Here is a 14,100-nt window from a genome sequence, read left to right on the forward strand (position 1 = left end):
CATTTAAGTACATGGTACCTTTAAATTATTTTTCATGGCCAAGTACATGCATTATCTTTAGTAGGACTTGAGCATGGCATGTGCGGTGACTCACGGGTTTTCTTTATTCATCATGGCATGTGGGCGTCGCTGGCTAGGCCTACATTTATTGCCCATCCCTAATTCCCCTTGAGAAGGTGGTGGTGAGCTACTACCTTGAACCCAAAATACTGTTAAGGAGGGAGTTCCAGGATTTTGACCCAGTGACAGTAAAGGAATAGAAATATATTTCCAAATCAGGATAGAGTGGCTTGGAGGGGAACTTCCAGGTGGTGGTGTTTCCATGTGTCTGCTGCCCTTGTCCTTCTAGATGGTAGTGGTCGTGGGTTTGGAAGGTGTGATCTATGGAGGCTTGGTGAGTTTCTGCAATGCATCTTGTAGATGGTACACACTGCTGCCACTGTGTTTCGGTGGTGGAGGGAGTGAATGTTTGTGGATGGGGTGCCAATCTGGTGGGTTGCTTTGTCCTGGATGGTGTCAAACTTCTCGAGTATTATTGAAGCTGCACTCATCCAGGCAAGTGGAGAGTATTCCATCACACTCCTGACTTGCACCTTGTAGATGGTGGAAAGGTGGGGAGTCAGGAGGTGAGTTATTCGCTGTAGTATTCCTAGTCTCTGACCTGCTCTTGTAGCTTTAGTATTTATATGGCTAGTCCAGTTCAGCTTCTGGTCAGTAGTAACTCCCCGCAACCGCAAACCACACCCCCCCTCCCCCGAATGTTAATAGTGGGAGATTCAGCAATGGTATTGCCATTGAATGTCATGGGGTAATGGTTACATTCTCTCTTGTTGGAGATGGTTATTGCCTGCCACTTGTGTGGCATGAATTTTACTTTCCACTTGTCAGCCCAAGCCTGGACATTGTCCAGGTCTTTCTCCATTTGGACATGGAATGCTTCAGTGTCTGAGGAGTTGTGAATGGTGCTGAACATTGTGCAAACATCAGCGAATATCCCCACTTCTGACCTTATGTTGGAAGGATGATGAAGCAACTGAAGATGGTTGAGCCTAGGACACTACCCTGAGGAACTCCTACAGTGATGTCCTGGAGCAGAGATGATTGTGATCAAAGAGGGAATATTGGTAGTGATTTTTATGCTCTCTCAACCAAGCATAAAGAAATTTTCTTCTGAACTCCCTATTTGGTTTCTTCATGACCATCTTAGTCTAATCCTAGCCTCTAGTTTTGCTCTCCCCACAATTGAAGCATGCACTCTGTCTACTCTTATCAAAACATTTCATAGTTTAAGGACCTGTATTAGGCTCTTTGAAGAGCAAAGAAACCAAGCCTATTCATCTTTACCTTATAGCCTTGACCTTGCATTTCTGGTTTAATCCTTGCAAAGCTATCTTGCACCTCCTCCAGTGCCTTTAGATCTTTTTTATAATATGGTAATTAGAATTGTACTCTGCACTCCCATGTATGGCCTATGGTCTAACCAAGGTTTGATATGAGTTCTCTACTTAAATATCTCTCTCTAGAAATAAACCCTCCTGCTTGGTTTGCTTTATTAACCTGCATTGCTACTTTTAGTGATTTGTATATTTATGCTCCTAGATCTCTTAGCTCCTCCTACCCCATTTAAATTCTTATTTTCCAAGTAATGTATGACATCCTAATTTCTCCTACCAATATGTAATGCTTCATTTTTTAGCAAGGTTGAAATTTATTTGCCCATTATATGTCCATGCTGCAGGTTTATTAACGCTGTCTTGTAATTTGTTGCAGCCCTCCACAGTATTGACACCAACCCTTTGTGCACCCCGACCCAAAAAATTGGTGTCATCCATTAATTTAGGAATTTGCTTTGATTCCAAAGTCTGAATCATTAGTACAAATTTAGTACTGGCAGGTGGTAAATTGAATATTTTAATTATTTCAGGATTTGGGTGTTCTTGGCTGACTTGAATGTCTAATTTTAGCATTATTAAAAAGATTGCTTTCAATCCCAGGTTTTAAACTATCATTCTGTTTGAAGAGCGTGATTACAATTATTTAAACATTTTTGGAATGGCAGCATTCCCCCTCAAGTGTCAACTGTGGCTCAGTGCTAGCACTCTCACCTCTGAGTCAGGAAGTTGTGAGTTCAAGCCAACTCCAAAGAGTTAAGCATGTAATCAAGATGCTGACACTTCAGTACTTGGAGTGCTACAGTATTGTTGGTACTGTCTTTCAGATGTTAAACTGAGGTCCAGCCTGCCCTCCCAGATAGATGTAAAAGATTCCATGGTACTATTCAGATTCCGGCCGAAATTTATCCCATGAGCAACACCTTTGGTAGCCTTCCATCTTGAAAAAGATGGTTTGCATCTTGGTTGTCAACTCTGTGTTAAACCTTGCCTGATATGACTCAGGAGCCACTCTCTGGCATGGCAGTCTCTGCTGCATTTGCTGCAGATGAAGAGTGGGCTAAGAAGGTGCAAGATTTGCTGGCTTCTGTTTTCTCTAGGATCTCTTCTTGTCCTGCTGAGTTTTGTGTCTCCTTGCCTCTTCCAATGCCCTTCCAAACAGTCAGACTCCAGACATTATGACCATCAGTGGCTGTCTCCCAGTTGTCTGTCAGTGTCCACTATCTTCATAGCTCGCTTGCAAGGGGCCATGTAGTGGAGGTATGGACATCCAGCTGGTCACAGTGCCCAGTTCACCATATAGAGCACCTTTGGGTATATGGCCGTTATCTATCTGATAAGCATGGCTAAACCAGCGTAGGCATCATTGGCTTTGTAATGAGTGTTTACAGATGGAATAGCATGCTCCAGGACCTCTTGAGTTGGTGATCTTGCCCCATTAAGACATGTCAAGGAAAAGTCTGAGGTAGTCTTTTCTCCTATCTAGCATATGTATCCAGGTCTTACGACTGTAGAGGAGTGTGCTGAGGACGTAAATTAGGTAGACTCAAGGTTTGATGTTTTCAGTCAGGTGGTTGTTGTTCCACACTCTTACTCAGCTTGGACATAATAGTTGCAGCTTTTGCAATGTGTATGTTGATTCCAGAATCAAGTGACAGATTGTGGAGCCTGGATAGGTGGAGTTATCAATAGCCTCCAGCTATATCAAAGCTGATTGGTCATATGGCAACATACTGGACCATGCCTTGAGACTAATGGTCTAATCAAACCTTTTCTAGACGTGTGTGTTTGTCCATTTGCTGTTGCAGGTGTTCTTCGGCATGGAATGCCAACATGTCATCATTGGCGTAGAGCAATTGTCTGATATGGGCTTAGCAAACTTTTTTATCTTGGATCTCAGGTAGGCAAGGTTGAATAGCTTTCAGTCAGTTCTGGTATGTAAGTAGATACCCTCTGTAGATGACCTGAAGGCATATAATAGCAGCAAAGAGAAGAACATAAGTGTTGGTGTCAGAACAAAAGTCTGTTTGATCCTGCTGCGGATCTTGAAGGTTTCTGAAGTTACCTGTCATACCATCATGTTGTCCTGGAAAGAGGAGGTTACACTGAGCAGCTTCGTTGGGCAGCCGATTATCTTCAGCTTAAATAGACCACCCCTGCTCACGTGGTCGAATATCCTGGTGAGATCGATGAAGACAATATATAGTGGCCTCCTATGTTAATGGCATTTCTCTTTCAGCTGCTGGACTAAGATTATCATGCCAATTGTGGATCTTCCAGTTCTGAAACTACATTGGGATTCGTGGTAGATGTGTTCAGCCAGGATCTAACATGGGCAACTGCTTTACCCACAATGCTCAGCAAGGCAATGCCTCAATAGTTGTTTCCAGCCCTGCAGTTGCCCTTGTACAGGGTCGCAATCTTTGCATCACACACATCCTGAGTGTCCCAGCTGAAACCATCATAGTGACCTGGAGCTTTGCATGTATCATGCAAATCAGTAGCTTTGCTAAGCTCTCCCACTGTGACAAGCAGGCTTTCAATGTCTCTCATTCCCTGGCAGTGTTCTCCCCAGAGTACAACGCAAGGTAGTGTTTCACCCATCTCTCCAGTTGTTTATTGCAATCAATGATAACCTCCACTACCTTTGTTTTCTAGTGGAGCTGTTTTCTTTACTGATGGCCTTGTTGTCTTTTTGATCGCATTATACATGCCCCTTGTATCTCCTGTGTCAGAGGCCATCTGGATATTCTGGCAAACTTGGTGCAGCACCTAGCAATCTCTTGCATTTGACTTCAAGCAGTTGTTAACAGTAACAGATTTTCTGGTTGTCTGTCTCATTGCTGTATGTTGGACCTAACAGTGTGCATATTGGATTTCCTACATTACAACAGTGGCTATAAATCAGTTGGCCATGAAGTGCTTTAGAATATGCCAAGAATATATACAATTTATAAATAAAAGTTTGTTCTTTTAAGTATAGGTAATGATAACAGTATGAACAAGGGAAGAGGACGTTTAGTAGAGCACATACTCTGCCACTCTGTATTAACTCAGCTTTATCATAATTACACATCGTTTTTGAAGTTTTTCCCTGCCTTGTTTATGCTCTAACTGAAAAGCGGAAAAAATAGATCTTTTTATTAAGAGCTTCCATCTATTGTGGAAGCTTCAGGGCAATCCACATCTGACCATGTGCTCTGAAAACTCTGCTCACATTTTGACAGCTATGACAAATTCCACCACAGTAGCTGAGTCAATTTGTAACATTCTGAAATAACCCACAACGTTCTTTTTTTAAAAAACTCAGTCGCCCTATCTCTCAATGTTAACGGATCCTTTTAAAATGTTCCAGGATCCAGGTCTGCATCTTTGCCAAATACTCCTCTTCTTTGGGTCATCCCTATCTGTGTACCAGGTTTTGTTGAAAGCAGAGTAACAGACAGGGGCAAAAACATTACCTTCACCCACCTTCACTGACGGAGGTAATGACCAGTATTAGTGTTGTAATTAGATGCAAAAGTACTGAACAAATGAGTAGAATTAAACATTTTAATCATATTTTTTGCATTTTCAAAATAAAACACACAAACTAATAGAAAATAAAGGAATGTATGCCAAGGGTGTCACATTTGAGCACATCCTGCTGAATCATAATTCAGTTCACACTTGGTATGACCATTAGAGAACGCTGGTCTGATCCAAAAATGCTGGCAGAATTGTAATCATCTTCATTCAAGAGGTTGTGAACTTTTGGCAGGGTAAGGTGAAAGTTTAAGAATGCCTGTAACTTGATTAATAAATGAATGCAAAGTTTGTCAATTAAGTAGTCAGTTTCTAATTGGAGTTGAAATACCTGTTTATCCAGTTCCTTATGTGGTTGGAAAGTATTATTGAAAGAGTCATGTTTCACAAAGTAAAAATTGTTGTGTCTCAAACACTTATTTTAAGCTATTAGCTTTTTGAGAACTGTAACATAGTAAATGAGCCTGTCACTCAACATCTAACGGTTAATTTTATGAATTTATAGTCCATTGTGGAATTTTGTGCAAAGTTCAGTGGCCTTGCAATCTGTAGGGATGAGACCCCAATGTTGTGGAGTCTGGGGCAAAGGGCTGGACCACAAGTGGTAAATGTATGTAGATTTTCTCCCCAGTCCCCTGAACCTTGCAACATTTTCAGTACCCAAGTCTTTCTTGTTTCCTGGGCGATTAGTTGATCTAGCCGTTGCTTACAAGGGAAAGAATTCCCCTTCTCACGGAAGGATAAGGGAGGCTATACTGGCTTTATTTTGTTCCATTATTCACAGAGATCCTAACACCCTATTATAGCAACCAGTGTTTCAGGGTTTTTGCTTCCACTACTCCATCTGAGAGGAGTCTTGTGGCACAGTGGGTAGGGTCCCTACTTATGCACCAGAAGTTTGGATCCCGACCCATGACTGGCTGGCCAAGGAAGGTGTTTATAATGCTGACAAACAGGTTGCATATCAATCTGCAAGTCCTTCCAACACATACCAGTGGCAGATGTTAAGAGTGGGAGAGATTCCTGGTCAGCCATGTGATGGAAAGAATGTTGGAACCTCTACCATCGCTATGCATAGCTCCAGACAACATGCATGCAAAAAGTAAATATTGTCACAGAAGCTGACTTCCTGAGTGAATTGTAACGCACCACCACCACCCTATCTAGGAGTCAGTTTCAGACTTTGATCACTCTCTGCGAAGAATTTCCCAACGTCTCCCCCAGTGTTCCACTGCCACTGTTTAATTTAGTAAAAAGAACAAAAACACTGGAAAAACTCATCAGGCCAGGCAGCAACCGTGGAGAAAAACGGGGTTTTAGGTTGATCATCAGTTCTCCACACCATAATACTCTGTCTCTAAAAGAGCTAGATGCATTATTGGAAGTTTATTGAACCAATAACAAAATACTGCTTAAACTTGTAACTACTTGTACTTCAAAATGGAATAAAAACAAAATACAATAGAAACGCTCAGCAGGTCAGGCAGCGTTTGTAGAGGATGAAACAGTTAACATTTCAGGTTGATGACTTTTGTCAAAACTGAACTTCAGATGAAACCAATGAAAAACCCAAAATCTCTCTGATGAAATTATGCATAATATTCCAATGCACAATGTTTTTAAGAAAGGCAGCAGAATACTTAGATGTAATACTTTTATTTTCTGGCCTCCTCCCCAGACTCAGGGTTTGGGTACTGCTCTGAAGATTTTATTTTCTGAACGAGAAATCAAGAATCTTCCCGAGCGGAGTCCTTCATCAGGTTTTCAGCTCACTAGACAGGAGGTTGTCGCTCTTCTGAATGCATTTGGCAGGTAAGAACTGCTTCCAAAATGTGCTGTATTTTAATGTGTCATCAAAGGAAGAGGGTTCATCTAACTTATCAAATTAATTTGTAGTCATTCTTTTTGCTGGCCCAATGAGTTGCCATCTAGATTGTGTAGAGCACTGATTGCTCTGGGTTAGCTGGTCTTATGAGGCAGTTGCAGAGGTGTTTAAAAACTACCTCTGTAGCCCCCAGGATTGGATTGGACACCAGTGGTTTTCAGTGATGACTGCTGAAAGTGTAAGCATGTGGCATCTAGTGAAGGCATGATCTGCCTTGGCTGTAATACCTCTATAGTTGATTAGCTTGTGATACTCATTGTCAAGCACACACATGAATAATCACTAATGAGAGGTACTGGAGACCTGCTGAAGTCCAGGACTCTCAACGATGAGTCCGTTTTTTCAGGAAGGGTGGGAAGCAAAGTTTATATCTGGCAGCTCAATATAAAGTAAGGATATAAATTTTTAGCAAGACAAATTGGTCATTATAATATGAGATTTACTGATACTTAAATGGTAATGTGGGGGAGATGATACAGGGGTAGTGCAAGAAAAATTTAATTTATTTCTTCCAGGGCTCCATTTTGCCAAAGAAATATGCACCCTTATACTCTCATACTTGTCAAATAATTTAAATTGTGTGCTCATTAACTTCTGAGAGAACAGTGTAATACTCTTTAAGACAGCAGCACACCTGCTGTTGAAAATATTATAAGGTGCACAGGTTCCTTCCTGAAGTGGGGAGGTTCTAGCTAATGAAAAGTTCCATTTGTCTTCCCTTTCCTCATTCCCAGCCAGTAACCTTTGGATTTATATACTATAGCTATAAAAATAGCTGACTCCTATGGCCTTGAGGCTGATGTGTAACTTTGCTCTTTCAGACTTTCAACAAGTATACAAGAGTTACAGAATTTCAAAATGCTGTTAAAGGACAAGAGGTAACAAATGCTGCGGAAACAACAACGGATGGGTGCTGGGTAGAGACTTTGTAATATTGTCCCAGCCCCTGGCACTCAACAAAACTTCAGGCTCTTCAGGGATCCAGTAGCTGCTGCACATTTTACAGTATTGCATTGGCTTGAACTACATTGAGTGAAAGGTAAAGAGGTGGATGTGGTTTGGTAATAATGAACAACTTTTTACATTTCATTTAATAGCACTTCCTTGTGAGCCTGATACAATGAAATGCTCTGAAGGTTCTTGATTATTCCCAAACCTACAGTGTTCATGGTAAGTCTTTTTTGAAGTTAACTTACCAAATATTTGGATTTCTTTGATTTCAAAAACTACTAAGCCTTATAAATCTGAGCAGTTCTAGGTTTGTCTGCACTAATCTGTTAAAATGCAAATGTAGTTTTGTTTTTAACCTCAATCGTTTGAGAGGATTTTCTGGAACCTAACTTGCCAGTATTATTCTTGGGCAGTGCTTCAGTATCTTTGATCATTGGCTTAAAGTCCTAATGAACCCATTAAAATGGACAGAATCCCTTCAAAAATAATGCCTGCTACTCTGGGGAACATTACTGTCAGATTGTGTCATTTGTACATTAAGTGAGGGCACAAGACTTTTGTAATTAAAAATAAAAGCAATTGTTGGAAAAATGTTAATTTCAACTACTGCACAATAAGCTAAATGGGCTTTATAGCAATGTTCAAATGTGTAGCCAAACCCTGTGGAGAAATGGAAGCCGTTTCTAAATGTTGGTAACCTACTTAAGTAATGGAGGGTTTTAAGACCACTTAAAAAAAAATTGACTGTCGTAAGGATCTTTAGAATTCATCAGATATCAAATGTAAGGAATGTCTCTTTCACAATTTGGTAACCCTGCACTTCTAAATGTTAGCCATGGAAAGAAATTGGATCATCACTATCCATAGCTTCAGGCTACAACATGCATGTAAAAGCATACATTACCACAGCAACTTGGACTCCTTGTGGGGTGCTGAGTGGCTTCATTGGCTGGATGGCTGATGTAGATCAGACTGGTGCCAACAGCACAGAGTTCAATTCCTATTCCAGCTGGGGTGGATCGGGGACCTGTCTCCTTGCCCTACTTGTGGTAGAGAATGCAATGCTGTGGGTTGGAGACTCCTTCGGGCAGAGAATTCAAAAAGAAACACTTCTAAGTGACAATGGTTTTCCAAACCAAAAAGTAATAATATTTGAGTAAATGTGTGCTTCATATTTGCTTTCCACATGAAATAGATGTCAGTATCATGATATAGTTTGTTTCCAATGACTGCTTTTATGTTAGATTTTAGTATCCTGTGTTAAGCAGGTCACTCTCTGAACTGACCAAATACAGCTGCCTAACCTGCTGACATATTTGATGGGCAGCTACCTTTTGGAAGCAAGGATCAAAGCAATGTGACTGTTTAAAAGCTACTTGTGGGTATAAACTAAATTATTGTTGGAGCACCTGCAGCAAGGATATCATGAGATATAGCACAAATAATAGTGACTATGTTTTGTTATGTAAACTGTATTTTCTGCCTTTATGTTGGTGTCTTAACTTGGTTGTTGCTGAAACCTGTTCAGCCCCTGTATTGTTGGTGTGAAACTTCTGCTTGGTTCACATACGTGTGTTTCAAAATATTAAAGCCTACGATAAAAGTTCAGGAAGGATTATGCAATTATTAACTCACTATTTGTATATCTATGCCTTTGCTAAAGGATTTGCAGATTTTGGTCATTAGCCCTTGCTGTCTGCAGTTTGACAGTTTCTATGTCAGTTTGTTGAACTCAGCATTCTTAAACCCAGTTAGGTTCTTGTTTGGAGAGGGTGTTAAGCAGAGGCTGGTTAATGCGCCACAGGTAGAGAGAGAATTTGATGTAGGCTACTCTAGGCTACTTATGTACCCTTTAGCCTAGAATTCCATGGAGTATGCAGCACAAACAGACCATTCATCCCATCTGGTACATGCTGGTTGTTATGCTGCACATGGGCCTCCTTTCTTCATCTAACCCTATTACTGCATTAGTGCAAATACCATCTACCTGTTATGCTAAACCTAGTTTCTCTCACTGTGGGGTGGGGGGGGCGGGGAGGCTGGGGCTATAAATATGATGGTCACTAATACATTCTATAAGGAATATGGAAGAAATATTTTGACCCAGAGGATGGTGAGAATGTGAAATCTTCTGCGCAAGCAATTGAGGTGAAAGCAGAAATGCATTTAAGGGTTGCTGGATAAGTGCATGAGGAAGAAAGGAACAGAAGGTTCTCCTGATAAAGTCAGATGAAGTAGGGGGGAGTTGATGTAGAAGTTTAGACATGATCTTGGAATGTAACTTCCGAGCTCCAGGGTGTTGTATTGTACCCACCCCCCCGGCCCCCAATCCCCCATCCCCCAGAGGCTCACAGGTAAGGTTTGCACAGCAATTGCCGAGATTGCCCTGCACTGCGAACCACCCAAAGATGTGATTTAAATCACAAACTTTGGATGGTTCCAACTCTCTTAGATCAATAGTTACCCAGAAAAAGTTAGAAGAATTAAAACCTCTTCTAACTTCCGGGTAACTATTGCACAATCAAAATCCTGGAACTCCCTCCCCAACAGCACTGTGTTGCACCTATACCACATAGACTGCAGCGGTTCAAGAAGGCAACTCACCACTGCCTTTTTCAAGGGAAATTAGGGATGGGCAGTAAATGCTGGCCTAGCCAGAGATGCTCACATCCCATGAATGAATTAAAAAAAACAAACAAACATTGAGCCCTCATGGGACTCCATACCACCCCCTCCTCCCAGCCCCAAGGGACTACAATCCTGTGAAGGGGAACTTTCTGAATCAAGGGATTCTCCTCACCCCTCTGGGGACCCTCCTTCCCCACCATTCCCTTCCACCCTAAAGCCTGACCACTCCCAACCACCCCCCCACAAAGACCAGGCCAGATGCCTCCCCCAAGTCCCGACCCAATCCCACCAAGACCTAAGCTAGTGCTGTAAAAGAGGGCGTAGCTCCCTTGCCTTTGACTCTACATCATTTCAACACTAGGCCCCGAGGACACGTTGCACTGCTCAGACCTCGCCCAACTTGGATCGGATGGTCGGGCGAGAAAAGATCACCTGGATTTTAAGGTAAGAACTTCCGAGCAGGGTAGCAATCTGACTCATTTGCTACTCCATCAGGATTAGGCTCAAGGAGCTCACTTGTGTTCTTATGATCTTAACCTTTTATTTCTTTTTCCCTCAGGCACTCATCTACCTATCCTTTAAATGTATTTATGCTATTTATCTCAACTAGACTATTTGATGGTGAGCTCCATTTTCTTACCACTTTCTGGATGAAGAGGTTGCTCAAATTCCTTCTTGGATTTATTAGCAACTACCTTGTATTTATGGTCACTAGTTTTGACCTCCCTCACAAGATATTAGAACAAAGATAAAACATTTATGGTTAAAAAAAAAAGTAATTAAGATCATCACTGCAGGACAAATATTGGAGTTTAATTTAAAACTGGAGATGTGAGGATCCCTCACATTTTCTGTCTAGGGAGTGGCATAGGCATGTTGACTGGCAGAGGATTATGCATTGTAGTGAGAAAAGGGCTGTTTTAAAAAAAAATACTAATTTGTACAGCAAAAGAGAAAGACCAAAGAAAAAATCTCCAGTTTTAAATTAAACTCCAATATTTGTCCTGCAGTGATGATCTTAATTACTTTTTTTTACCATGAATGTTTTACCTTTGTTCTAATATCTCATTTATTTTAACTCTTGCCCTATTTAAAACAAGCTGTTTAAACCAACATTTTTTTTTTGCCTTTTGGCACAGATTGATGTTTTGGAATTGGAGAATTCACATAGGTTCAAGCTATATTTGGAAATGTCAATTTTCTCTACAATCATTTATCATAGATCATTTAACTTCAAAAGGGAGCTCCTAAGTAATGACTGGCTATGGTTTTAAATATGAAAAATATCTCCCATATACAGAGAAACAAGCTGATGAAGTCATGTGGGCATAACAGGGCACCTAAGAATTAATAGGTGGCATTGTACTGACAAGCAACTAAACTACTAGCTGTATATACACTATATGTTTCAACATGTTAAATAAGCAGATGCAATAAATGTCTTTTTAATTTATTAATAAGTCATGATTTCAGGGAAGAAACCAGATACTGAGCCACCTTTTTTTTGTCTAGTATTTTCACATCATTCAGGTTCAGTAGAAACTAGCAATGAAGGGCCACTATGGTTTCTCCAGTGTGCAATTTTATCTACTTGCAGTTCCTTGGTGAAGATGAGCAGGTATCTAAGTAACAAAATAGCACATACTCGCTCTAAATTACAGCAATTAAAAAAAAAGTTAATCAGTAATTTATTTTGAGCACATTTGAAAATGCTGACTGGTATAACCTGAGTTCTGTGAACCAAGCATTTGTTTCCTTTGTGTAACTACTGCTTCACAACTCTTAAAATCCAAAAAATCTGTCACCTTTAGTTACAGATTCTGCACCAAGTTGCTATAACACTTTCCTGACTTTCGTTTGCTTGATCACTAATATTTTAGTGCATCTGTACCCTGCCTTAAGCAACAGAAGTGCTTGCTTGATCAATGTGACAAAACTGATTGTAAAAATGCAATTGTTTTTTAAATCTTTGATCACAAGTCGCCTGTGTTCCAAACCTTGCCAAGTTGATTTTTTCTGGTTTTGATGTACTGTCCATCTGTTCAGCATATAGAGAGCAAAATTTTTGAAAATATTGAATTGCACCTCTCGTGTTTACTGCACTTGTCAGAAGTATTTATTTAAAAATAAGTTTCCTAGATATCCATTTTGAAAACTGACACCTTGTCTTAAGAACGGCCTGTTGAAAGATCCATATCACGAGCAATGTTGTGACATTTCATTATGCATTTAAAGATGAATATTACCTTTATGCATTCATGTAGCTGTGGATATTGTTCCTTTGCGGTAATAAACTGGGAATTGGTTGTGTGTGTGCATGTGTATATTAATCAAGTCTGAAACTGCCTTGTACTTCAGGCCCCTAATCAGCTCTTTTATAACTTAAAAAGGAGGAATGCAACCTGGCTAACAATCTACGCAAAACATATTGCTCTTCCAATGCTATCATTAGCACCAATCAAAGGGCTAATTTTCTATGACATTTTCAGGGTAAAGACAAAATGCCAGTTCACAAAATACATTAACTAGCCTAAGAAGGACTTCTTATTGGATCAGGCATCCATAAGCCATAGATAAGGAAGAATAAAGCTGTCAGCCTTGTGACTGAAGGCAATGAGTCTTACGTGTTTTCACTAAAGCATACTCTCCTCGAAGGTTCCAATACTTAGTCCTTTGTAAACTATATCTGTTGCTTCAAATTCATCTTCTGCATTTATACTACCCAATAGGCTTTAATTGGTGAGATCAACTGAAATGCATATAAAAGGGAGCTAGACTAGTTCTCGACTTGGGTAGAGTTTGCATCCTATAGCAGGAATCTTTATAGATAAAACTTGCACAGTGTGATCTCTTGGGCAGGTTTGGATCACTTGAGGCAATCAGAAAGGAATTTTGTGGAATATATTTTCCCTTTTTGACCCCGGACAGGCAAATGTTTCAACATTTGGGGCAGGTTTGATGGGCTAGATGATCTTATCATACCTGCCAATTTTGTATGTACAGAAATTATCTCTCTAGGATAGTGTAAAGAATTAAAGATTTTCCACCAATATGTCAACTGTTCAGATAAGCTAACAGGTTTATTGTTGAGAAGATCAGATCAGTGTTTCTGAAGGATCTCGATTAAATTCCTGGAAGATTTTGATGGCTGGGAAGAAGCTGAGAGAGGTGTACTTAAAAAATATAAAATAGTTTTAATTTAAGAAAAGAACTCTTTGCTGGATCCAAGAAGATGGGGTTTTTTGGTAAATATACTCGCAAAATGGAGTATCACGGGCGAAGAGATTTGGCCAACAGACCAATCCTCTGAACTGTGACTATGGACCCTGGAACAACCACAGCCCCTTTTGTGAGCCAAACATTAATACTAAACATTCCCCAAATGTAACGCACTTGTGTGTTTCAGGCTCACCAACTGTTCCACACACTAAACACAGCAATTCAGACTTCATGCTATAGTGTAACTGCAACAATCTGACCTCCAAGTCAAAATGTTGTGGGTTCAAGCTCCACTCCAAAGATTTCGGCAGGAAATCCAGGCTGGCATTCCAGTACAGTACCAAAGAAGTGCTGTTGCACTTTTGGAACTACAGGTTTTCACATGAGACATTAAATCAAGGCCCCATCTATTCTCAGATGGTGTAAAAGATCTCTTGGCTCTGTTGGAAGAAAGCAGGGAAGCTCTCCTCTGTATCCTAGTCAATGTTTATCTTTCACCAA

At 40.4% G+C, this 14,100-nt stretch overlaps 1 protein-coding gene across 2 annotated transcripts in view; it reads left to right on the top strand.

Moving 5' to 3' along the window:
• ero1b (endoplasmic reticulum oxidoreductase 1 beta) overlaps positions 1-9,358 on the top strand; it is an 86,433-nt gene extending 77,075 nt beyond the window's left edge. For both annotated transcript variants that reach the window (XM_041188626.1, XM_041188628.1), the window contains exons 15-16: positions 6,595-6,728; positions 7,623-9,358. In XM_041188626.1, coding sequence (XP_041044560.1) covers positions 6,595-6,728; positions 7,623-7,683 — 195 coding nt within the window. In that variant the 3' untranslated portion in view covers positions 7,684-9,358. The remainder of the gene's footprint in view (positions 1-6,594; positions 6,729-7,622) is intronic.
• The last annotated feature ends 4,742 nt before the right edge of the window (positions 9,359-14,100 follow it).

This window comes from Carcharodon carcharias, chromosome 5 (genome assembly GCF_017639515.1).
Source record: "Carcharodon carcharias isolate sCarCar2 chromosome 5, sCarCar2.pri, whole genome shotgun sequence".
Classification (NCBI taxonomy): Eukaryota; Metazoa; Chordata; class Chondrichthyes; order Lamniformes; family Lamnidae; genus Carcharodon; species Carcharodon carcharias.